The sequence below is a fragment of the Mauremys mutica genome, chromosome 19, assembly GCF_020497125.1.
Source record: "Mauremys mutica isolate MM-2020 ecotype Southern chromosome 19, ASM2049712v1, whole genome shotgun sequence".
Taxonomy (NCBI): Eukaryota; Metazoa; Chordata; order Testudines; family Geoemydidae; genus Mauremys; species Mauremys mutica.
This window is the reverse complement of record NC_059090.1, coordinates 880,577-906,790: the sequence shown is the minus strand read 5'-3', so window position 1 is coordinate 906,790 and position 26,214 is coordinate 880,577. Positions and strand designations below refer to the sequence as shown.

General features: G+C 49.1%; 2 protein-coding genes across 2 annotated transcripts; one reads left to right on the top strand and one right to left on the bottom strand.

Annotated features, from left to right (window-relative positions):
• Positions 1-426: 426 nt before the first annotated feature.
• Positions 427-2,508, bottom strand: LOC123353115 (C-C motif chemokine 4-like). The gene is made up of 3 exons (XM_044993942.1): positions 1,909-2,508; positions 1,363-1,477; positions 427-904 (listed from the first exon to the last, which is right to left on the bottom strand). Exons 1-3 carry the CDS (start codon positions 1,979-1,981, stop codon positions 817-819), a joined length of 276 nt encoding a protein of 91 aa, XP_044849877.1. The 5' UTR covers positions 1,982-2,508; the 3' UTR covers positions 427-816.
• A 21,173-nt stretch (positions 2,509-23,681) lies between these two features.
• On the top strand, positions 23,682-25,933 carry LOC123353110 (C-C motif chemokine 4-like). Its single transcript, XM_044993937.1, has 3 exons — positions 23,682-24,009; positions 24,170-24,284; positions 25,421-25,933. The coding sequence occupies exons 1-3, from the start codon at positions 23,898-23,900 to the stop codon at positions 25,500-25,502; spliced, it is 309 nt and encodes a 102-aa protein (XP_044849872.1). The 5' UTR covers positions 23,682-23,897; the 3' UTR covers positions 25,503-25,933.
• Positions 25,934-26,214: the final 281 nt, after the last annotated feature.

Genomic DNA, 26,214 nt, shown 5'->3' with positions numbered 1-26,214 from the left:
GCTCAGTACAGATGAAATGTTCCACGAGTTTAGCTGCCAAAGTCTAGCTAGGTGTGAGCTTGTTTGAACTGTGATCTTTCCCAGGCTTAAAACCTTAAAACTGGGTCAGATTTGGATGGGTTTTCACGAGGGCAGCAAAAGGCACCTCCCTGACTCTAGGGTGTCCCACCTGCCGAATTTCCAGCCCCTGCTCCAATGTATGGAAGTGCTAAAGTTGATGATTGTAAATTGTCTTTCTCATACCTCACTCCCGCACTGCCTGTCTTCACCTCACTTTGTGTAATATCAGACATATATTTGTAAATTGCTTGTAGTTTTCTTGGCCTAGAAAAGGGCATGGACCCTTATGAAACGATATCATTATTAATAATAAGAGGTGTCATTCCCCAAAAGGATCCACATTAACAAATAGGCAAACACAAGACGTTCATATAAAAATATTTATTCTTCATAATCTACGTTCAGCATTCCATCAAATCACATAGCTCAACATTACAGGAAACGTTCTGTTTGATATAAAATATATTAAATAATCTTCACATTTGAGCTGTGAATGGAGCCATGTCATGTGACCTGCCCCCAAACCCCCATGTACTAATCCATAAATAGTACACTATTTAGCTCAGATTTCAGTGCAAATTAAATTTCTTAAATAGATTGAAATAATATTTTAAATACGTTTATATATGTCAGGTTATTTCCGCTAAGTCAGCGAGCGGCACTACCACTAGATGCATCAGCAGGAAGGGTGCCCTTTGATCATTAACACTTCCATTGCTGGGCAAGGCTTGGTCCCTGGTCTGTCCCCCGCTCTGCTCAGTTCAGTTCCAAATTGGTCACGTACTCCTGAACCCAGTCCTCTTTGGGGTTAGCACAGACTTCACGGCCCTTCTTGGTGATAAATCTGCCGAAGGAAAAACATTTGGATTAGAACAAGGGGAACTTTGTGAGTGGAGAGAACCAAACGTCTCCCTTTAAAACCTCTCCTCTCACTAATCCCAGCTACACCCAGATCCCGTAGGTTAGGGGAACATTTTCCAAAACGCCTACGTGATTTAGCTGCCAAAGGCCCATTCTCAAAAGTGATCTAGCCACATCGGAGCACAAGGGCCATCGACTTTCAGTGAGACTCAGCTCCTGTGTTTCTCAATCACTTCCGATAACGGGACTTCAATGACTCAGCAGCCTCGCGCTTTTGAAGATTGCACACCCTTAGTCTGCTCTGTTCTCTTTCTCTGGTGGAGTCTCTGCCAGAGCCCCCCCCCCCTCCTTTCTACATTCAGTGGGTCTTAAGAAACCTCCAAGGCCAGTAACTGGGGGACAGAAAAAATCTCTGTCTCAGGGTCTGAAGTTTGTACTTACACTATGGCCGTCTGGGAGCACATGCTGTTGGTGTCATAATAATCTACCACCAAGCCACGTGGGATCTTCCGGGACGCGTAGGTAAAGCAGCAAGCAGTCGGGGGATCGGAGCCAACTGAGAGAGACAGAGACAAGAAAAATGAGTGTGTGCTGAGCTGTATGCAAAGAAAAGCCCCTCTAGCAGCCTGGGGCACGTGGGACGGAGCAGGAAGAGAAGACTTCCAGCCATAGGGAGTTGGGATGAGGAAAGGAGGTGAAGGAAGGAGGGAAATGGGAGAGCTTTTCCTCCAGTAATTCCTTCCATCCTTTCCTCTTTCCTGGACACACCCAGGTCTGAAAGTTCTTGTCAGATCTTTGTTGGGCTGCTGGCTGCAGCCCTGACACCACCAGGGCTCTCCCCTCCCTAGAAGAGAGCTCCTTGCCCTGCCTCGACCACCGAGAACCTGCTGGCTAGGAGCTGGCAGGAGGAACCATCTCCTGGCTATGACATTTCTCCTTCCTTCTCTGAAGGGAAACCCTGAAAGAGAGGAGAAAAGCTGGACTCACTTGGGGCAGAGGAAGCCAGGGAGCAGAAGGCAGCGACGAGGAGAACGGCGAGGGCAGCCACGGAGACCTTCATGTTGCTGTCGGGTGAGGATGAGCGTCAGGAGCAGAAGCAGACCAGGGACTCTTGAACACTCCTTCTCTGTCTGATGCTGCACCCAAGGACAATCTGTCTTTTTATAGGCGCCCAGGCGGCAAAGCGGAGGGAGATTGCGAGGGAATTTCCAGCGTGGTGGGCAGCTGATGTCAGGGTGCCGTTGTGCTGACTGCAGGAAAAACTGAGTGGCTCCGAAGGGCTGAGATTTGAGTCATAACTTGCTGTCACTTCACCAATCAAGGGGAGGAGCTGCCTTCAGCATGATTGTTTCATATCCTATCTTCCGCAAACGCGCCTCAAAACACAACACTGGGCCTTTTGGTCTTTTCACAACAATGACAATCTTATCCCACGAAGAGGCCCACAGGCCCAGCTGGGTTCCAAGTAACCATGTTCACTGAATAGACACACGCTGCCGTGCCTAGCTCACTCCAAACCACACAACGTGGTGAGTATTCCTAGACAGTCCCCAAACTATTTAAGGGACACTCCCCAATTCCTCCTAAAGTAAAGGACTTAAAAGCCACGATTATTGTTATTTTTCTATTAACTTTTTGTTCATTTTAAAAATAATATATATAGAAAAAAGAAACATCACTAAATATACACCAACTTCTCATACCACATACACGTCTCATATGATACTAACCACGTGCTACCTAACCTGAGCTATGCTTTAAACAGTTAATTATATACAATACGAATGGTTAGCAGGTAACTCAGTGATTTGTATTGCACAATTTACAAACATATTTTGCTTATAAAAATCCAATAGTTAAAGAAAAATGATTAAAATAAGATAAAGAATAGAAGCAAAATTCAGAGGAGGAGGCTGGAGACGGAGAGGGAGGGAAATGGTGGAGAAGGGGGACAGATGCATTTCCATGGTGGCCAACCTTATGACGTCTGTGCTCGTCTCCAATTGTTGGTTGCTTTTTGGATTTCCATTTTTGGAGTGCTGGTCTTTTAGCAATTGTTAGTGCTCTGCTGAGCCAAAATTTTTCAGATTTATTCAGCTTCCAGTGAACATCCATTGGGTTTAAAATTACGTGTTTAGCTTGTAATACAATTGTGGTTGATAGGAAAAAAATTAACCCTGCAGTTTAGTCCTGCCCAAAACCGCAGGTCTAGGTGCATTCCCACCAGCTGCATCACGGCACCAACGTCCGTCTGACTTAGCAGCACCTGTTTTGAACAGCTGGAGAGGGCTCCAATGCATCCTCCATGTGATTTTCTGATGGATTAATCGTACGCAGAGCTCAAAGGAGCAGCTCAGAACACTGGCTAAAATGTGTTTCCATTGCTTAGCAGGAAGTAATTGGCCTAGTTCCTCTTCCCATTCCTTTTTTTTGGCTGTCCCGGTGCGCGCACAGTGTTGCCATTGGTGTTGGAGAAATGAAAGCAGTTTCTGTGGGTCAGGGATACCGCAGACATCGGGCCAAACAGCTGGGAGATGACATGGTTACACTGGCTATATTGCCACCCCTTCTTAGTCTCTACATTGAACCTGGCTTTTAATATTGTAAAAGGCAGGAAAGCATCATTTTCAATAAATTGACTCCCAGTAAATTCCAAATCCCTCTCCTAATCCGACCTGGCCGTTGATGGGGTTGCCTGCTGCTCAGTGTTTCGAGTTATCGCAGACAGACAAAGGCCGGTGTGTAGAAGGGGGTCATGTTTCAATGTAGTAGCCGTCGTCCGCCAAGTATTCCTGGCTGCCACAAGAGTTGCCAATTGCTCTTTAGGGAATCTGCAGTATGTTGGGAAGGGGTAAAGAAGCAGCCGATTCTGCTGCCAGCTGGAGCCAGCCGGTGGCTCTGCAGCACAAGGGAATGAGCCCCTGTGCTGCTTGGCTAAGAATTAGTGCCTGATGGCAAAGTTTGAACCCGGGAAATCTGAACGCCCCTGCTCTGACGGGGCGCTGTCATCTGTGTAAGGAGATTCTGGGTTTGTCACCCGCACCCCACAAGAAGGACTTGAACATGGTGCTGATTTTGGTAAGACGAAAGGGAGGAATATGGCTAGGGAGGGAATTCCGAATGAAAAGGATGCTGGGAAGGGCATTCATTGTAATTCTGTTTGTTCCCCCCCCTAGGGGGAGAGGTGGTACCTGCCACCTATTGAAATCCTTTGCTATCAGCATGTAATAACCTACTGGTGTTCTGATTGGAGTGGTACTATTCAGGATCTTTGACCTCTTGCCTTTAATCTGTATGTGAGAATTTCCCCTGCTCTGCCCTCCAACTCCCAGTGTTTGTCTGAGTCTAAAAATAGCAAATTCAGCACGTGCGGAAGTCAGTATATTTCCTTTATACTGAAGATTGAGTCATGTTTTAAGATTTTCTTGGGTGGGGTAGTTTGCACATTCGAAATCCAGAGCATTACAGCTGACATGCTTATTTTTACTCTCGCCTTCTTGTCAACTGTTGGAAATGGGCCATCCTGATTATCACTACAAAAGGTTTTTTCTCCTGCTAATAATAGCCTACCTTCATTGATCACTCTTGTTATAGTGGGTATGGCAACACCCATTGTTTCGTGCTCTCTGTGTATATATATATCTTCCTACTGTATTTTCCACTGCATGCATCCGATGAAGTGGGCTGTAGCCCACGAAAGCTTATGCCCAAATAAATGTGTTAGTCTCTAAGGTGACACAAGTACTCCTCGTTGTTTTTGCTGATACAGACTAACACGGCTACCACGCTGAAACCTGTCACCATTTATAATGTGAGAGGTTTCAGCGTGGTAGCCGTGTTAGCGTGCATCAGAAAAAACAACGAGGCGTACTTGTGGTTTTTGAATGTTATAATTCTTGACATCTGGTTCGTGTCCATTTCTCTATGCAAAAGAATAAATGGACACAAATCAGACGTCAAGAATTCTAACATTCAAAAACCAATCAGAGAACACTTCAATCTCCCTGGACACTCAATAACAGACTTAAAAGTGGCCATTCTTCAACAAAAAAACTTCAAAAACAGACTCCAACGAGAAACTGCAGAACTGGAAATAATTTGCAAACTGGACACCATCAAATTAGGCCTGAATAAAGACTGCGAGTGGATGGGTCACCTCCTGCTGATACTCACAGCTTCTTGTCAATTGTTTGAAATGGGCCACCCTCATTACCACTACAAAAGTGATTTTTCCTACCTTGGTATTCTACTGTTGAGAATAGCCCACTTCCACTTTAACTGAATTGTCTCATTAGCACTGACCCCCCACTTGCTAAGGCAACTCCCATCTTTTCACATACCGTGTATATATACCTGCCTACTGTTTTTTCCACTCCACGCATCTGATGAAGTGGGTTTTAGCCCATGAAAGCTTATGCCCAAGTAAATCTGTTAGTCTCTAAGGTGCCACAAGTACTTCTTGTTGTTTTTACCATTTATAATATTAGCCACAAGGAGTCCTTAGGGCAAATAATTCTTTATTAGGTGCCTGAATAGTCTTTTGAACCATGGACAATGTGTCTCTTTCTAGGGGCTGTGGAGGGTGAGTGTAAGAAGATGGTGGAATTTCCAGCGCAGCAGCAGCTGATGGCTCGTTGCTGTCATGCTGATAGCAGAAAAGTGAAGGGACAGCCAAGACTCAGGAAACGGTTTGAGCCCAGCACTGAGCCGTAACACTACATTCGGTTCTGCCATCTCAACTGCGAGGGCGAGAGGACTCCCCCAGCCGAGCTAGGACATGGAACGATCACAATGTTGAGAGCCAGTTCGGCCACAAACACTGCTCAAAATAAGTGATCCGTGTTTCCCCACCATGGAGCTTCCATGGTTTGAGAATGGAGCAAACATTACAGATGGTGTGACGTCATCCCGGAGCCAGGGAGAGACACAGAGCTGTGTTTATATGCCACATTTTGATTGTTTGGGCAGATTCAGCCGCCATTCACTAAAATGGAGGGACGGGGAAGGAGGTGGTGTCCTTGGACTTGGGCACTATGCAGAGATGTGGGAGACCCAAATTCAAGTCTCCACATCAGGCAAAGTGGGGATCAAGCCCAGGTCTCCACATCTGAAGTAGGTTCCCAAACACTGGCTCAGAGGTTACCAGGAGGCCCGGGTACCACCACCACCTCTGGTGTTTTTGTGAATCTACCTCGTCTTTTCCTTTGCTTTTAGCAAAAAGATTAAAAAGATGTCAAATGAAGCACTTAGTTCAACCCAAAATGAAATTTCACCAACTCCTCTGATTTGCTGAAAAGTCAGAACATTTTTGGTTTCTTTGAGTTGAACCGATTGTTTTTTGGTTTTTGTTCGGCATTGCCAGCGACTAAAAAATCAGCTATTCGCACAGCTATAATTTCACTAGCAGGAATGTCTGCAGAAAGTGAAGCAAAAGGGTGTGTGGGCACAATCGACTCAATGTTGTAATTAGAGGTCACTGAAATAATTGCAAATACTTTTTCTCATCTTTTGCCCTGTTCTAGTTGTGACACAGTGTGAAACTCGGGGGGTGCCAAGTTTCACAGTGTTTATCAAGAAATTGTGTGCGAATCTCAGCTTTTACTTAAAAAAAAAAAGAACAGAAAAAGTACGTTTCTAGCCCTCATGATTGCAGAGAAAAGATTGAAGATGTGAAGTGAGTGTACCCTAGAGGCTCAGGCAAAGAAAAAGAAACTGACATTGATTATTTTAAATCTTTGGGTCTGACTCATGACTGTTGAAATGCCTGATTTTGGCACTACTGGAAACTGAAACCAAATAGAAACGGAAAAAAGCTCTGAGAATGAATAATCAGGCCAAAAGAAATATCACATAATGAAAAGCAAAAAGTAACTCCCAAGGTTCTGCCGTGATCACATGACTTTACTGAGGGAATTCCTTCAAAATTTGCAATTTCAAATACATTCAAAATTGAGTTTCAGTCCCTGCCCAGTCTGTACTAGATACTGTATCTGATCTGGAGATTTTTGAACCACTAACCCCATTACTTAGTTAGTAGTTGCATAGTGCTTTGATGCATGCTCTATGGAGGAAGGATAATCATGTGTTCAAGGCACTGGAATAGAATTTAGGAGATCTAGGTTCAATTCCTGACTCTGCCACTGATTCCCTGGGTGACCATGGGCAAGTTGCTCAGACCTTCAAAGGCATTTTGGCTCCTAACTTCTATTAAGCACAAATACCATTGAGGATCTCTGGGCCCTAATTTCTCTGGGCCTCAGTTCCTCATCTGTCAGGTGGGGATGGTAACAGGGCCCCACCTCACAGTTGGGAGGGGATGACACATGAATGAACATTTGGGAGGTCCTCAGATACTACACCGATGGGGCCAGGGAAGTGCAAAGACAGATCTAGACGTGCTAAATGGAGCTGGCTGGAATTCCACCAACCTCCCCTAACCCGGGCTGTGGCTCCGACCACACTCGGCCCCGAGGTCCTGTCCCCGCTGCCCCTCTCCCTGCAAACTGGTGAGGGCTCAGCTCGGGCTGGCAGCCTGGAGCCCAGGGCTCAGGCTGGTGACCAGGGGCTGAAGTGGCTCCAGGGCGGCCTGGGGGTGGGGCGTGGCTGGGGCTCCTCCGAGGGGTGGGCACGCTTGGGTCTCTGGCCATGGGGGGAGGGACGGAGGCACTCGGGGGGGTGGGGCCTCGGGCAGAAGGGGCGTGGCCACGGGGATAGCTTCCCCAAAGGCAGGGTTCACCCGCTGCCCAGGAATTCCATGGATGTTCTCAATGAACGATGTTCTTGTTTTTTAGTTTAAAGCAATTTTTTTTTCATGATTGGCAAAGAATTGCTTTCCCCCTATTTCAATCAGCTCTGGTGCTGAGTGTCTGCAAGCAAATCCTGGGCTCAGCTCAGAGCCTGCCCTTGCTCCTGTCCAGCACAGTGGGCGTTTTCAAAGGCCCTCTGACCTTGCACTGGCGAGATTCCCACTGGCACTGGATAAAGGCAGGATAACACTGATCAGCGGTGATTTGCATGCAGTGTCAGAGTTCTGCCGTTTTGTAGGCTCCAAAACCCCGAAAATAAAAAGCAAAGAAAAACAAATGCCCAAGATAAATGTGACTGGACAAAAAAGGGGAAGTTTTTCGTGTGTTTCATTGAGATGGGTGAATTGAAGAAACTGCTGAGAGAGGATGTGAGATCGCGCTGTTATTTATAGCAGGTTTCAATGTAAGGGGATGAGAATTGCTCTGAAGGGAAAAAGCCAAAAAACTCCCTGGATTCTGAAGCAGATTCTGCCATGAGATATGTCTGAGGCTGCTGCTACATGGACTATATGGGACCGACGAGTCAAAGGTTCACCATGATCCTGAAACCATCCAACACCAGACAGTTTTAAACAAGGTTCGGGGGTTGGCAGACAGAAACCTGTCTGCTCGGTGCCCTGGCAAACTCACCATTCAACCTGTTTTTAAAGATATAGCAAAGAAGGAAAGCCAGTGAAACCCTTTGACATGTAAAGTAAAGCTGCCATTTCAGCACTAACCCTTCTTCCCTTTCCTTTCCATGAAGAGAGTCTGTAGAAGGGAAAAAAGCCTGTGTCTGACTGTCCCTTAGATAGTATCAAAGATGGTCGGAACTGTCCTTTTTGGGGCAAACAGAAGCCATTAGTTGAGACGGGCACCTAAAGCGGTTGTTGCTGCTGTGTGGAAGACTGATCCCATTTCCTAGAAGACAAAGCAGGACAAACCCACACACAAAAAGGGAACGAAAAAGCAAAGACAGAAAATGCAGCTTCTGTCTCTGGTGTTGACTCTCACTTGTGTAAACGGGGTCTGGATGAGCTCTCCCCTGCCATCCAAAGGTGTGTGTGTGGGGGGGGAGATTTCAGGAGCAGACTGTATTTGCGTAGACACAGCCACTTTGCCTAGGGGCTCAGCAGATGGAGCTGATTTCCCGAAGTGATCCATTGTGGCTGGTGCTGGGTTACAAACCACCTTAGTGTTGATGCAATGCTGTTCTCTCTAGTATATGAGTAAAGGGAGGCAGAACTGTGCTTAACCTGCCCTGAGTGAGGGGGTCACTCTTGCTAAGCAGGGGTACGGATGCCAAATCCCAGTAAAAGAGACGGGGCAGAGAAGGATGTTCTTATTTGATGGTGTGTTTAAAAAAAAAAGTTAGATAAGTTCCTGGAGGACAGGTCCATCAATGGCTATTAGCCAGGATGGGCAGGGATGGGTCCCTCTGTTTGCCAGAAGCTGGGAATGGGCAACAGGGGATGGATCACTTGGTGATACCCTGTTCTGTTCATTCCCTCTGGGTACCTGGCACTGGCCACTGTTGGTAGACAGTTTGGCCTGGTTTCTGAGCAGGGGTGGCTCTAGCAATTTCGCCACCCCAAGCAGGGCGGCACGCCATGGGGGGCACTCTGGCGGTCGTCAGTCCCGCGGCTCCGGTGGACCTCCCGCAGGTGTGCCTGCGGGGGGTCCGCTGGTCCCACGGCTCCGGTGGAGCATCCGCAGGCACACCTGCGGGAGGTCCACCGGAGCCGCCTGCCGCCCTCCCAGCGACCGGTGGAGTGCCCCCCGCGGCATGCTGCCCCAAGCACGCACTTGGCATGCTGAGGCCTGGAGCCGGCCCTGTTTCTGAGACACTGCTTTGGTTCACTGATTTCTGGTCCCACACTTCTCTTCTTTGTTAAAACCAAGCATGATTTTAACACAGTCCTTGAGTTCCAGCAGGAGCCAGGAGGCCTTTTTGTTCAGACTCATTCATCCTGTCTCACTTTTGCACCTTTCCCCAAGTACCACGTGTTGTTATCGGTTATTGCGACCTCCTAGGAACGTAACCCACTCGTTACAGTTTCGCTCACAATTGAGTAAGTCAGTGGTAGTCCCAGTTATCACAGCAGCCCCCGCCTGCCAGCTGTGTCCTTCTTGCCTGGCTCTAAGTGCACATTCCACATCACTCCCTGCAACGGGCTGAGAAATGTGTCCGAAGGCAGAAATGTGAATTGATTAGAGCCATGTTCCCGACATGTCTGGAGAAATAAGAGGGGGTTTCTGCACGGCTAAATGTCTCTGCTCCACCCCGTTGTGAATCCCACAACCAGGGGTGATCAGGAAACCATGTGTCAGGTGGAGAATCTGGAGCACAGGAAGAGGTGAGGGTTGGAAGTGAAGGGGAGAATGCAGCCATCCTGAAATCTCCTCCGTGGTGAGCAATGAACAGGGCTTGCATTCTTACACAACTGGTCCTTTATCAGATTTCTTATAAACTGCGTCACGCCAGGGTTGGCCAGCTGGGAGTCTTTTACCAGAAGATGTTGTGACAAGTGCGTCTACAAATGTATCCCTCACGGCCCAAAGGCTCAAATCCACTTCCACTGAGGGCAATGGGGCCATTGCCATTGACTAGGATTGAGGAAAAAAACCAGTATTTTCTGCAAAACGTATTCTAAGGAAATGGAGTTTTCATTTTCTCCCCTACATTTTTCTTGGAAATTTTCTTGTGTTTTCTTTTTTGGTGGTTGTTGAAACCCAGCTAAATGAAACATTTTGAAAATTTTCAATTTACAAAATAAACTGAATCAAATGGAAAAAAAATAAAAAACCAAAAAAACAACAACTCAGAACATTTTGTCCCCCTCATTCCCTGGGAAAGGAAGGGGCAACAAAAAGAAAACAAAATTTCATTTTGACCAAAAATTGAAATTTGTTGAACTATCTGAACATTTTCTGCCAAAATGGTCTCACTGTCCGAAAAGCCCTTTTCAGTCAAAAAACACTTGATGATGAAAAATGTGCCTCAGTTCCGCCATTGCCTTCAATTGTAGCAGGTTGTGGATCTCCGGCACTAGGAATTTACACACCTGAGAGATGCAGCTATACCACCTAACTGATTCTGCACACCCATGGCAGGTCAATGGGGGATTCTGCTGTGGAGCTAGCTACCGCCTGGCTGGGAGGTGGAGTACCTGCCCCCATGGGCGAACCGGACATAGTGTCTGCGCTGAAGCATGGCAGCTGCACTGCTGCAGGGTTTTACGTGTAAACAAGCCCTAAACTGACTTGGATTGTAAATTCTGAGGGGGCACTGTCAGGGTGGGAGGGATAGCTCAGTGGTTTGAGCATTGGCCTGCCAAACCCAGGGTCGTGAGTTCAATCCTTGAGGGGGCCACTTAGGGATATAGGGCAAAATCAGTACTTGGTCCTGCTAGTGAAGGCAGGGGGCTGGACTCAATGACCTTTCAGGATCCCTTCCAGCTCTATGAGATAAATAGGGTTTAGTCCCTCCACAGCGCATCCCCCCTTAGGGTGTGACTGGATCCTGTGCTCAACCCCTTGTTGTGTGGTCTCAGTGGTCTGCCATAGGGTGTAGAAACTTGCTCTCTGGCCGGGGTCCACTGGAGATTAGCCTGTCCAGGGCTCAGGAGAAAAGAAACACAGGAAAGGAAAGCCAGACAGACAGTCCCACAGGCCTCTGTGGCTGCACTTCCCTGGCAAGCCCCAGTCTGGTTTCATGTCCTCAAGCTGTCCGGCCTCAGGGGCTTGGGCCACACACAGTCGTAGGCCTCAAAAGTGGGAAAGGAAGAATCTCTGTCATTGGAGGGTTTTATGAGCTGGTTGGACAGACCAGGGGTGATGTAGGGATACTTGGTCCGGCCTCAGCAGAGGGGGCTGGGCTATGACCTCTTCCAGCCCGACATGCCTGTTCTCCCTCACTGGAGCTGGCAGCAGGCCTCCCTCCAGGCAGCCTGACATACAGCTTGGCTAGTGTGGCCCACAGAGAGGCTAGTGGCCCGCAGGAGTTCTAGAGCAGATGCTTGCGGTCTGACCCGCTTTGTGCTCAGACTGGCCCTGGGCTCACAAGCAGCCTTTGCCCCCTGCGCTGCAAGAGCAGAGATCTGTCCCCTTCCCAGTGCAGCTCGCTGCTGCGCCAGGCCGCCCCCTTTGTAAGGGCCTGTCTCCAGGCCTGCCAGGCCTCGCCTGTGGGGCAGGCCTGCTCTGTAGCCCTTCCTGGCTGTGCCTCGTTACAGCCAGCGACTGTCCCTTTGTCCTGTATCGGTTCAGCACTTAGCACAATGGCATCCTCTGCGGCGCTACAGCCCGGCTCCTCAAAGGGATTTAGGCACCTAGCTCTGGAAGTGCCTAAATGTCTTTGAGGATCCGGGCCAATGGTAAGACCCAGAATGAAGCAAAATAAACCTTGGGAAGCTCTTATGATAGTGTCCTCCCATGGCATGGAGCTGGGAGACCTGTATGTCCCCTCAGTCTAGCTGGCCTTGTCCTGGGTCACTGCTGAGCCCTAGTCCTCTCTCAGCTCCTTCCTGGTTCTCCCAGTCTCTTGGGGAGCTGCCCCCTAGCTCCTGCCAGCAAAGAGCCCCCATAGAGAGCCACCCAGGAGAGGTGGGGGGATATTTACTTCTCTTGCTGTCATTTTTACCCTTAGTTTCTGTACCGGGTTGGGGAAACCCTGTGATTATTGCAAATCTCCAAAAGGGGAATTTCTCCGTCTGCCCCAGCGGGGAGGGAACAAAGAGGGAGACGGGCGAGGGAGTTAGGGGACGGGCTGAGCAAAGCACCAAGGATGGTCAGGAACCTCTCTGTGGGGCTCACTAGAAAGAGGAACCTGCAGCCTCCCCACGAGGCCGGGAGGAGAAAGTGACCTCAGTGGGCAGGAAGGCTGTTGTGGCAACACCCCTGATTGACAGCTGAGGGGATCCATTTAAGGAAGCTCTAACACTGCAGGTCAGGTCGAAGACGGGACTGAAGAAAGAGGGCAGCTAGGGCCAATTAGATCCATCTGCTGTCCCCTCACCATGTTGCTAATGACCAGGGCTCTTGGGGTTGATGCTCCTGCCATGCCCGTCCTCTCCTCCTCCTCACCCTCCAGTTCACCCACAACATGGTGACGGTGTCCCTCACATGGGTTAACGGCTCTGATACTGGGTCCAGCTGGGGGAAATCAGTCAGGAAATCTGGAAGCAGAGTATATCCAGCTGCAACAGCAACAAAGGGGATGCAGGAAAGTGTGGCAATTGAGGACTGTGTTGAAATTGCAAGCTATCGCTTTAAAAGTGGGAGAGTGGGAGGAACGTTTCCTGGTCCTGCTTGCATGGAAACATGCCATGTGGGAGCAGTAGTCCATCAAGAAAGAGCCAGCCTAGCACAAGGTGGCTGAGTTGTGCCTCTCTGCATTATGGAGCAGCCTGCTTTCTCTCTCTCTGTTTTTTGGTTGCTGTGGGTTATCATTCCAGAGTCTAAGAATAAAAGTTGTGGTCCGTTGCAACCTTCCAGCAAGAATATTTAGTATTTGTTATCTACCTTCTCTCTGTGTCTGTGGTGAACATAACAGAAAGCACCAGCTTTGCTCATTTCACCAGGGAGAATGGCCAGAATGGAGTGTTGGGCGATGTTTACTGCAGCCCTGTGGTTCTCAATGTGAACATCCAGGTCATCCAGCAAAACCAGCGAAGACCAGGTTTGACATTCCCAAGATGGCTAAAATGGAAATAAGAAGCAGATTTAAAAGAAATAAGCCTGGTGGGGCTTCTCTAGTCATTGTGAAGAAGCAAAGAGGCGGGGGGAGGGGATACACAACTTGATTTCCTTCGCCTTTGCAGGTCACAACTGTGTCTGTGCCAGAGAGCGCAGAGGAGTGTGAAAACCACACGACGCCACTCTGACAGTGTGGATGATGCTGTGCGGGTGTGAACAAGAGTGGAGCAAATGAGTTGAGCGCAACAGGATATGAGCTGGGCGTGTGTGTGTGTGAGTGTTGGCCCCCTCCGTCCCCCGAGAGGGAAGAAGGCACTTTTGCCTCTGTGGCCTTTGGTGTGGCTGGACTCAAAGTGGGTCAAAGTCGCCCTGGAGAGGCTGGGAGGTTTCTCCTGGCTCCAGAACTTCCCCTGGGTGTGTAAAAGGGCCACAGACTCACAGGCAGAGTCCGTGCTCCTCGGGCGGAACTTTCCAGCCTGGAAACGTCTTGTCCCACAGTCTTGCAGACTGTGACCCTCAGCGTCCTAGTGAGAGCCAGATTGCTGAGGAGATGCTGTTATAAGGGTTGATTCTCAGATCCAGCTTAGTCCCACTCAGGACAAGACAAAGGTGGCTTTAAATGGCCTTTATATGCCCCAAGCAAAGTCAGCTCACACCAGCTGGCAACGGCCCCTTATGACAACCCCAGATCCCACAGTGCTCCACTCATACTATCCGTCTGAGTGCCTCACAAGTGCCAGTGTCTTGTCACCCCTCCCACTCCCCAGGGGGCAGCTCAGTGCCATTATCCCTGTTATACAGATGGGACTGAGGCATAGGAAGGCCAAGTGATTTGCCCAAGGTCACACAGACAGCGTGTGGCAGAGCAGGAAACGGAGCCCCGTAAGCCCAGGGCGAGCTCACCTTGTCACAGCTGGCCACTGAGGGCTGGCTGCCCAGTGCAGGCGGGGCCTGCCCAGGAAATCCCAAGGGGCTCATGGGAGCCTTGTGCGGGGTGAGTCTCCCGCAGCGCTGGGGATGCTGCCTGGAGGCAGAGCCAGGCCAGCTGTGGGTGGCTAGTTTGGTTCTGGCTGCCTCCGAGGCTGGGACACGTTTCCCATCTCTGGGGCAGCTTGGAGGTCAAGCTGCTTCGCTGTTGTTGTTCTCTCTGAAGCGGACATTGCCCAGCTCGCCCCGTGCCTGACTCCAGCTCTCAACCTTGGCTTTCACTCCCCTCAAAGGGCGCATTGTCCAGACTGAGCTGTAACTGGCCCCTTCAGATCTGTCTGCACCCAACACTTGGAAAGCAGAGGGACCCCACCGTCTGGGCATCAGGGGAAAGGCACCAAGAGCTGCGTGCCCTGCACATCCCAAGGGTGTTGCAGCCTAGAGGTCTCATACCTCTCCTGCTCAGCATGCACGAGGCTGGAGGCCCTGCAACTGGTGCACCCCCATCCCCTCTGGGATCTTGCAGAGCGAAGAATGGGTCTGCTCAGGGTGACCCTGCGGACCCCAGCCGCCAGGCTCTGCATCACCTCATGGTCAGTGATAGCAAAGCACTGGGATATCGCAGGTGTCAGCATGGGTACCAGACCATTGCTAGCAGGAGGCTCCAGCCAACGTCAGACTCTGCCATCGCCGGGTGGGAACCCGCATTTCCTGCTCTGTCACACCCTGAAAGGATCCGAGGGAGCCAGAGGGCAGACACACCTCACTACATCCTGCTCAGCTGTGAGACAGTTCTGGTGCCCGAGATGAGTCCTTGAGCTGGAACCTGACAAAGTATGAAACCTGAAATCTGGGTGAGAAACAGCCTGGAGCTTCCCAGCATTAACCAAACTCAAACTCCTGGTTCAAGACAGACCACGGGGCTGCCAAGCATCTCACAGAGCATGTCCCTCGACCTCTGAGCCTCGCATAACCCAAGCCCTTTCCCATCACTGAGGCCAAGCTAGCTAGTCCATACCCACTGTCTGGGACAGGAATGGGCCTGAAATACCAGCCAACAAGCCAAGCCCACCCCTGGCCAAGTGAAGCAAAAACGGCTGGCCAATCATAGGAGAACAACAGAAGCCCCTTGCCCCCTGGTAAGGTGCCCACCTGGGTGACTGGCCTGCTCGCCCAACCCTAGACCCAGCCCTGGGTGGGGTCATAAGGAAGGATAGAAAACGTATGGGAACAAATCTCTCAGCCCTGCTGTAGTGCAGAGGAATAGGGTAGTGTCCCTTTAAATAGTGTGTGAGCCCCGTGGTGGCGCACACTGTGCTCTGTGTTTTAGAAGCTGCCCCAGCCTAGCCAGGGCCTGGTGTGTCTGATGGCCAGTTGGGACCCAGTGATGCTGATGTGGTTTGTTCACATTATTTGTGTGTAAAGAGCAAAAGACACAACCTGTCCCCCCGGAGACACCTCTTCCCCTCCATGCCAACTATACATTCCTGTGAGCACAACCAATAATACCACAACGCACCCTATTTTAAGGGACTAACACTCAACCCCCTCCCCTTAAATCCTGATAGAATCATAGAATATCAGGGTTGGAAGGGACCTCAAGAGGTTTCTAGTCCAACCCCCTGCTCAAAGCAGGACAAATCCCCATCTAAATCATCCCAGCCAGGGCTTTGTCAAGCCGGGCCAATCGCACAGTCTCTACGCAAAAGAATAAATGGACACAAATCTGACATCAGGAATCATAACGTTCAAAAACCAGTAGGAGAACACTTCAACCTGCCTGGTCACTCAATAACAGACCTGAGGGTGGCTATTTTGCAACAGAAAAGCTTCAGAAACAGACTCCAAGGAGAAACTGCTGAACTTGAGTTGATATGCAAACTAGATACAATCAACTTAGGCTTGAATAGAGACTGGGAATGGCTGAGTGATTACAAACATTGAATCTATCTCCCCATGTAAGTATTCTCACAGTTCTTATCAAACCGTCTGTACTGGGCTATCTTGATTATCACTTCAAAAGTTTTTTCTCTTACTTAATTGGCCTCTCAGAGTTGGTAAAACAACTGCCACCTTTTCATGCTCTCTGTATGTGTATATATATCTCCTCAATATATGTTCCAGTCTATGCATCCTAAGAAGTGGGCTGTAGCCCACGAAAGCTTATGCTCAAATAAATGTGTTAGTCTCTAAGGTGCCACAAGGACTCCTGTTCTTTTTGTGGATACAGACTAACACTGCTGCTGCTCTGAAACCTGTCAGGATGGAGATTCCACCACCTCCCTAGGGAACCCATTCCAGGGCTTCACCAGCCTCCTAGTGAAATAGTGTTTCCTAATATCCAACCTAGACCTCCCCCACTGCAACTTGACACCATTACTCCTTGTTCTGTCATCTCCCACCACTGAGAACAGCCGAGCTCCATCCTCTTTGGAACCCCCCCTTCAGGTAGTTGAAGGCTGCTATCAAATCCCCCCTCACTCTTCTCTTCTGCAGACTAAATAAGCCCAGTTCTCTCAGCCTCTCCTCGTAAATCATGTGCCCCAGTCCCCCGACCATTTTTGTTGCCCTCCTCTGGACTCTCCCCAGTTTGTCCAGATCCTCAATACACACTTGCCCTTTTAAATAATTTCTCACTTTTCCTTTAGATTCTCCCATCCCCCCAAACATCCCTGCCTCAGTGATAAAGTTATAAAGTGCCCCTTCAACCCAGGAATAAGAGACGGTTAAGAGGAGACTTGATCCCAGATTATAAATACGACATGGGGAGAAGACTGCAAGGACAGGAGGAGAATTCAAAACAACCTTGACAATTTCAGAGCAGCTCTCCAGTCTAACCAAATGAAATCCAGCAAAAGCAAATGCAAAGTGCTACACTTAGGAAGGAAAAAAGCAAATGCACTGCTACAAAATGGGGACTAACTGGCTAGGCGGGAGCCCTGCTGAAAAGGATCCGGAGGTGCTAGCGGGTCACAAATTGAATATGAGCCAACAAAGTGATGCTGTTGTAAAAAGGCAAATATTCCGGGGTGTATTAACAGGAGTGTCGTACCTAAGGCACGGGAGGTAATTGTCCCACTCTGCTTGGCCCTGCGGGAGCACTGGGTCCAGGTCTGGGCACTGCACTTTAGGAAAGATGTGGACAAATTGGAGAGAGTCCAGAGCAGAGCAACACAAATAATAAAAGGTTTAGAAAGCTGCCCTAGGAGGAAAGGTTAAAAAACCCTGGGCGTGTTTAGTCTCACAAAAAGAAGCCTGAGAGGGGATCTGGTAACAGCCTTCAGGTATGTTAAGGGCTGTTCTAAAGAGGATGGTGATCAATTATTCTCCATAATAATAAATAGAGATATACCTATCTCCTAGAGCTGGAAGGGACCTTGAAAGGTCATCAAGTCCAGCCCCCCTGCCTTCACTAGCAGGACCAATTTTTTTGCTCAGATCCCTAAGTGGCCCCCTCAAGGATTGAACTCACAACCCTGGGTTAAGCAGGCCAATGCTCAAACCACTGAGCTATCCCTCCCCCCTTCCCTAGCATGTTCATAGAAGGTAGCATAAGCAGTAATGGGCTTAATCAGCAGCAAGGGCGATTTGGGTTAGATATTGGGGGGGAAAATCCTTTCTAACTCTCAGGATGGTTAAGCTCTGGAACAGGCTTCCAAGGGAGGTCGTAGAATCCCCATCACTGGAGGTTTTTAAGAACCGGCTGCACAAACAACTGTCAGGGATGGTCTGGGGATACATAGTCCTAGGTGACCTCTTGAGGTGCCTTCCAGACTTGCATCTGAAGAAGTGGGTATTCACCCACGAAAGCTCATGCTGCAAAATGTCTGTTAGTCTATAAGGTGCCACAGGATTCTTTGCTGCTTTTACAGATCCAGACTAACACGGCTATCCCTCTGATTCCAGACTTATAGTTCTATTATTCTATTCCTGGCTTGTCCAGAGCCCTTCTGGGTGACCTTGAGCTAGTCACCTCATCGCCCTGTGCCTCAGTTTCCCCAGACAACGATACTTATTTCCTTTGTAAAGCATGCTGAGCCCGACTGATGAAGAGTGCTATAGAAGAGCTGAGAATCGTTATTAATAATGATACACGATGAGGCCCAGAGGCAACAGCTACACCTAGAAGAATGATTTTGAGTCTCACTGTGTCTATACTACAAGTACTATCAGGGCCCAGTTGCAGCGCTGCAACTATGCCGCTGGAACACTGTAGTGTAGATGCTTCCTACATCAGCTGAAGGTTTTGTTCTGCCAGTGTAGTTCATTTACCTCTCCAAGAGGCGGTAACAGGTTGATGGAAGAATTTTTCTATCCACATAGCTGCGTCTACACTAGGGGTTAGGTCGACCTACCTATGGCAGTCAGGGTGTGAAATTTTTCACAGCCCTGAGCAACGTAGCTAGGTTGATCTAATTTTTAAGGGTAGACCAGGCCTCAGAGGGGTACAGGAAGGGTACCAACTTTATTGGTGATATGCTCAGATTCTAAAGAGAACTGCACCGTAGTTGACAATAAGCATTTCTCCATGCGCTAACTGTTTTATATTGATACATATGTAAGCAGAGTCAGGATGAGCCCCACCCTGACATCTGGTGGTAAATTATGGGGAGTGCGGAAAGAAGTTTCGGTTATTTGCATGGGCACTCCCACCCCACTTAGCATACCGCAAAGCAGCATGGGATGATTATTTTCACAGCTGTGGGACCCCCAATTTCGTTGTTATTGGGGCAGGAGCAATGAAATGTTGTCACCCTGATTGGGTAAATGGGGAACTACAAAATTGTCTTGTGATGGGGGGTTTCATTGTCAGCAGGATAGCGCTTGCTAGACGGGGGACATGGGTTCCAAAACCCATTGGAGAGAGAGGCTGGGGACAGGTATCTGTACTTGGTGGTGCAGGCTCCTTGTGTGAGCCAGAAGCACCAGTTCCACCTGTGCCTCTCTCCACTGTGGAATGTCAGAGTTAATTTTTGATTCCCTTAAGAATCTAGATGCAGGTTACTGAGCTGAATTCACTGGTACTGGGGCTCCCCTACAATGAGCTGAAATCACTGAAGAGCTGGACTTGCTGAGCTGAGAGCACTGTGCTAATGAGTGGGGGAGCCTGAAGCAATACTGGCAGAGCGGAGTGGAGCAGTTTGTGCAGCCACTGGGTGAGTGGAGCCAAGCAGCTTGTGAGGACGGCTGGAGCGGATCACAGGACAGCTGGTGGACCAGAGCAGCTGGCAGAGCGGAGCAGCCCACAGAGCAAGCGGAGCTGAGCTGTTTGCGGGGACGACTAGTGGAAGCAGAACCCCATGAAGAGGCAGGGCAGTTGGCCCCGAACCACGTAAGGTGCCCCTTTCTACCCAGGCTGGGGAGGGGGACCTCTGCAAAGAGACTCTTGAACTCTGGGGCTGCCTGACCCGGGACAGAGACTTTTGAATTGTGGGACTTTTGGGACTGTGGGTGATTTGGGGGGTTGCTGGACTCAAGGGCCCAGAGAGAAGGACACGGCCCAAGTTGCTGGGGTGGGTCTTTGCTCACGGTTTGACCTATGAACTCCAGTTGAGGTATTTTCCAAATGTCATGCTTGTTGTTGTTTATCTTATGTAATTAAACCTTTTCTGCTACACCAAGAGTCTGTGCTTGCGAGAGGGGAAGTATTGCCTCCTTGAGGCGCCCAGGGGTGTGTGTAAGATTTTCCCAGGTCACTGGGTGGGGGCTCGAGCTGGTTTGCATTACGTTGTGGGGAAGGGACCCCTAGGTATTGAACCTGGCCCTTGCTGCTATTGTTTCAGCCTGGCAGAGGGGTTACACATACAATTAGGCAAAACCATCTGCAATATCACTAATAATGTCACATCCTTTTTGAAAGGAAAGAAAAAGAAATCAGATCAAATTCATTTGTAATATGGATTGCATTCACCCCTCCTCTACTAAATATTTCAGAACCTGATTGTTCAGGGTTGAACTGCATTATTCAAGCTGTTTTACGACATAGCTAACATGGATATCATACTGTAAGGATTGTCACCATCTTCCGGTTTCTCCCTGGGTCATACGCTATGGTCAAAGGCACTATAAGGTCCCTGTTGAATAAAACTGTCATCTAGCCTGTGTTTAATCACCGTATTGTATTTCTGCAGCTACAACTTCTTTCTTTGTAGCCTTGGTGGTGCTCCAGCAAGGAGTTTTGTTATGATTGTCTGCAAAGAGGTCAGGTTTCTCCCAGGCACATATGGGCTGTAAGCATAACCCATAGCTGGACAATGGGCAGAGCTCTCCTTTTTGAGCTGGCAAAATTTATTTCCTTGGATGTATGGAATCCTCAAGTCCTCATTTAGATGCATCCACTTCTTCATTTGTACCATAGTTTGCAAACGAGCTTCCACTGGAGATGAGATGGTTCACACTGGCGAAGACAGAATCTCACTGGGCATCCCAGTGGAACACTGAGTCTTTCTCTAGGCAATCTTCTAGTCATGCCAAGACTTCTGCAAGGCCTGGTATAAACCGGCAAGGTAAATCCCCATCCCGATGGCTTCTCCAGCTCAGCATCATTCTTTAGTGACCTCATTTCAGCAACTGCTGCTCCTTTTGCAGGCTTGAGCTTTATATTGTCAGCTGAGGAGGCGTGACCAAAATCTTTTGTTTTGATTGGTCTAACATTGTCTTTGTCCAGATTGAACTTGGTCCCTTTCCCCCCAGCTCCTTGTAGATTGCAGCTACAAGCAAGGAACATGATGCCAAACACCAATGTCTGAAGTTATAACAATAAATAGGAAACAAACAAACAAAAGTCATACATTTTTAAATCAGCAGATCCAGATAACTTTCATTCAAGAGCTGTAAAAGAGCTGGCCGAGGAGCTAACTGTACCATTAATATTGATTTTTAGTAAGTCTTGGAGCACTGAGGAAGGTCCAGAAGACTGGAAGAAAGCTAATGTTGTGCCAATTTTTAAAAAGCGTAAACAGGCATAGGTGCTGGAACTCAGGGTGCTGGGGGTGATTTCCATTATATACAGCAAAGAGTCCTGTGGCACCTTATAGACTAACAGACATATTGGAGCATGAGCTTTCGTGGGTGAATACCCACTTCGTTGGATGCATGTGATGCATTATATACAGGATACACAGCTTGGTTCAATGGCTCTCAGCACCCCCACTATACAAATTGTTCCAGCTCCTCTTTAAACAGGACGACTTGGTTAATTATAGACCTGACATTGATCCCGAGCAAGATAATGGAGTGACTGATATAGGACTCTGTTAATAAAGAACTAAAGGAGGGTGATATAAGTAATGCAAATCAACATGGATTTATGGAAAATAGATGCTGTCGAACTAATTTGAGATTTTTTTTGATGCGATTAGAAGTTTAGTGGATAAAGTTAAGAGTGTTGACATAATAGACTTAGACGTCTGTCAGGCATTTCACTTGGTACCACATGGCATTTTGATTAAAAAATTAGAATATAAAATTACCATGGCACACAGTAAATGGAATAAAATCTGGCTAACTGATGGGGCTCAAAATGAAAGGGTCAAACAGGCCTGTTTCCAGTGGGGCCCCACAGGGATCAGTTCTTGGCCCTGTGCGATTTAACATTTTTATCAGTGACCTGGAGGAAAACATAAAATCATCACTGAAAGTTTGCAGATGACACAAAAGTTGGGGGAGGGGTAAATAATGAAGAAGACAGGCCACTGATTCAGAGCGACCTGGATCGCTTGCTAAGTTGGGCGCAAGCAAACAACGTGTGTTTTAATATGGCAGATGTAAATGTGCACACTAGGAACACAGAATGCAGGGCCTCCTTACAGTGTGTGCAGTTCTGGTGCCCACAATTCAAGAAGGATGCTGATAAATTGGAGAGGGTTCAGAGAAGAGCCACGAGAATGATTAAAGGATTAGAAAACCTGCCTGATAGTGAGAGACTCAAGGAGTTCAACCTCTTCACTTTAACAAAAAGAGCAGGTTAAGGGGTGACCTGATCACAGTCTGTAAGTACCTACTTGGGGAACCAGTATTGAATAATGGGCTCTTCTATCCAGCAGAGAGAGGTCTAACACCGTCCAATGGCTGGAAGTTGAAGCTAGACATATCCCAACTGGAAATAAGGTGCAAATTTTTAATGATAAGAGGAATTAATCCTTAGAACAATTGACCAAGGGTCATGGTGGACTCTCTATCACTGACAATTTTTAAATTGAGATGGGATGATTTTCTATAAGCTCTGCTCCAGGAATTATTTAGGGGCAGGTCTCTGGCCTGTGCCATACAAGAGGTCAGACTAGACGATCACAATGGCCCCTTCTAGCCTTGGAGTCCATGAGTCTGGAAGGGATCTAACCCCTCCTGCTTCAAGGCACAAACCAATCTGTAGCTGGGGGCTGATTATCCCTTACCTTACACTGTGGATTTCTTGCACCTCCTGAAGCAGCTGGTACTGGCCACTGTTGAAGACAGGAGATTGGACCGATCTGATTGATATATTAGGAACACAGGAATTGCTCTATCAGATCAGATCATAGTTCAGTGTTCCTAATATATCATCTGCCGCAGCTGCAGCCCCACGAAGCCTGGCATAGGTGTCACCAATTTCTTCTTGGGTGGAATGAACACCCGTTGGAATGGATACCAAAGGGCAGGGGGGTGAATCTGTCTCTCCCTCCTAGGGTATTAAATGTGGTACCATTTAACCTTTCTCACCTGTGTGACAGCTGCCATCTTCAACACAGCGAGGGCTGACCTGGGGACCGCCAGAGCTAAAAGCACATTCTGCAACAGCTTGAGCTAACAACCCCACACACGATAATGGTGTATGTGTGTGTGTGTGTGTGTCACAACTCCTACCCTCTGCAGACTGGCAGACAGGGACCTGTAACACACACTCCCTGGTGGATTAATGTCTGATGTTACCTGCCAACACCCCGATCTTCCATCTGGAATGAAATCCTGCTTGCATGACTCCAGTGACTAAAGGCACTGAATCAAAGCAAAGCCATTGAGTGTCAGATGAAGAATAAAACCCCATCCACGGTTGTGTTCAGGCAGCTTGGCAAAGTGGCCCTAAATCCTGAGAAGCCAGCTCTGGCAGGATCGTCCTAGGGCAGAGGGATCTGCAGATGGCGCACCACCAGTGTGGTAGCTCCGACGGCACCTCTTCCCGCACCCGGTCTTAATCTCTTATTCATATGAAAGCCTGGCTCACGAGAGAAGCAGTATATCCCAGATGCCTCCTATTTTTCCAGACTTGCACAACTTGCATGAGGAGGGAAAAGTCCGTCTCTTTGTTCCAATGGATAAATCTCCCCCTCCCGCTCCCCGAGCTCCATGTGACTTACAGGCACCGTTCTGTTTTTCTTGCAGCCTGATGGTATGAAATAAACGTGCTGAGTAAGATCTTGGCATGCTCAGCCCTTAACTTCTTATTAATTCCTGAGCGTTGGCTCCCATCTGCACTGCTCATGCTGTGACATCCGGTCTGGAAATTCCACTCTGCTCCCCTTTGTCTCTCTGCCTCTGGAATTCTCTATAAAAGGAGAGGAGACTCTAGCTGTTCAGTGTCCCAGCTGGTGCATGCAGCAGTCCCTGGTCCGGCTCCGCTTATCCTCTCTGCACAGCAACATGAAGGTCTCCCTCGCCGTTCTCCTCATCGCTGCCTTCTGCTCCCTGGCCTCCTCTGCCCCACGTGAGTCCAGAGTCTCTCTCTGAAATTGTCCATTTCTGAAGGAAACCTATTTATTGCTCTTTGGATGGGGGCGGGGGGGAACCCTTCCCCTGATAACGTGTGTTATTTTCCCTTGCATGGAATTCAAGGCGCACTCACGCTGTCTGTTTCCATCTTTCAGTGGGATCGGACATGCCCATCTCCTGCTGCTTCTCCCACACGGCCCGCCAGATCCCACGCAGCATGTTGGTGGATTACTATGACACCAGCAGCAAGTGCTCCTTACCCGCTGTAGTGTAAGTGCAAACTCCTCACGCTGGAGCCAGGCAGTGAGCAGAGACAGCTTCCATTCCAATGCATGCTGGTGTTGCAAGCGTTACAGCACATTCATGCACTGCAACGGAATAGTTTGCTCTATGTCCGCGGTTCTCAAACTGTGGGTCGGGACCCCAAAGTGGGTTGTGATCCTGTTTTAATGGGGTGGCTTAGACTTGCTGGGGTCTGGGACCATAGCCTGAGCCTCACCACCCAGGACTGAAGTCCAAGGGCTTCAGCCCTGGGCGACAGGGCTCAGGATACAGGCCCCCTGCCTCAGGCTGAAGCCTCATCCAGGGCAGTGGAGCTCGGGCTTTGGCGGGACTAGGGCGGGCTCAGGCTTCAGTCCCCCTGGGTTGTGTAGTAATGTTTGCTGTCAGAGGGGGGGTCGCAGTGCAATGAAGTCTGAGAACCCTGCTCTTCGTCTACACAGCAGTGAAACAGCCGCGGCAGCTGACTCGGGTTTGCGGGGCTCAGCTGTGGGGCTGTCAGATTGCGGTGTAGACATTCGGGCTCGGGATAGAGCCCCAGCTCGGGGACTCTGCGAGGCGGGAGGATCCCTGAGCCTGGGCTCCGGCCCAAGCCCGAATGTCTACACCACAATGTTTAGCCCCACAACCTGAGCCCGGGTCAGCTGACGCTCTTATTCCAATGTAGACGTACCCCTGGTGTCTGGCTGCTGCTTCTGGTTCCTAGCATGAGGCAAATCCAGGTGTCAAAGGCCTGAGGTCGGTGACTAGAGAGCCCACTGCACCAGCACAGACTCAGAGCAAAGTATTCACAGCCCGGGGAAGAAGCCACCAGCAGGGATTCCCCCATAGCTCCTCTAGGGTCCAGGGGTGGGACCCGTGGGGATAATGGAGTGTGGGGGCAGGGCAGGAAGTGAGGCTGGGGGAGGGCAGACCGCAGGAGGGCTTTAATCTGTAGAACAGGCAGCTGAATGGGAGGAGGGGCAGGCCAGGTGTCTCAGACCAGCATCAGGTTCTGGTGGAGGATCCGTCAGGGACAGGGCCGAACTGACTGGCTGTAGTGGGATCTGGAAGTGGGGCACCCCAGGACGGTGGGGGAGAGACACAACGTTCCTCTCACTCTAACCCGTCTCCTTCCTGTCCCACAGGTTTATTACGAAGAAAGGCCGGGCCGTCTGTGCCAACCCCAGCAACTCCTGGGTCCAAGCCTATGTGACCACCTGGAGCTGAACTGAGCGGAATGGGGGACGGAGAATTATTTCTATTTATTATGTGTATTACGGTAGCACCTCGCAGTCCCATTGTGCCAGGTGCTGTCACATGAGACGAACAGGCGATTCCTGAGCCCAAGCGCTGGCCATCTAAGGACAGAGTTCAAAGGGCACCGGAAGGACCTCACCTCACTTCTGAGGTGCTGCTACCAACCCACTTTTCAAAGAACTGACAAACGCTGGACTTTTAACATATCATGCGACGCTATTTAAGACATGCAGATGGGACCCCATTTTTTGTATTGCTAATTCTATTATTTATGGCATGCGTGCAGGTGGGTCACATGACTCCCCGTGCATCGCAGTGACCGGCACAAAAACACCCCAAATGTGTTGGGTTCTTTATGCTGTAATATTAGGCGATGACCAGGGATTGGGTAAAGTGATGATTCTGGAAAATAAAATGTTTTGTAGAAAAACACCCTGTTTTTTGCCTGAATGTAATTCCTGACTGGAAGGATCTCCAGGCCCAGAAACATCATCTGACCACTGTGCCTGCCTGTCTCACTAGGAGTGGATCTGGAACAAACCCTACCAGCTCAGCACCACCAGAGTCTGGGGAAAATTTGGCCCCATTTGCAGTTTACAGCTCAGATCCATCCCTCACACACATCTACACCCAGAGCATCCACCCCTGTGTGCCCCGTCTACAGTACACACACCCAGCTGCC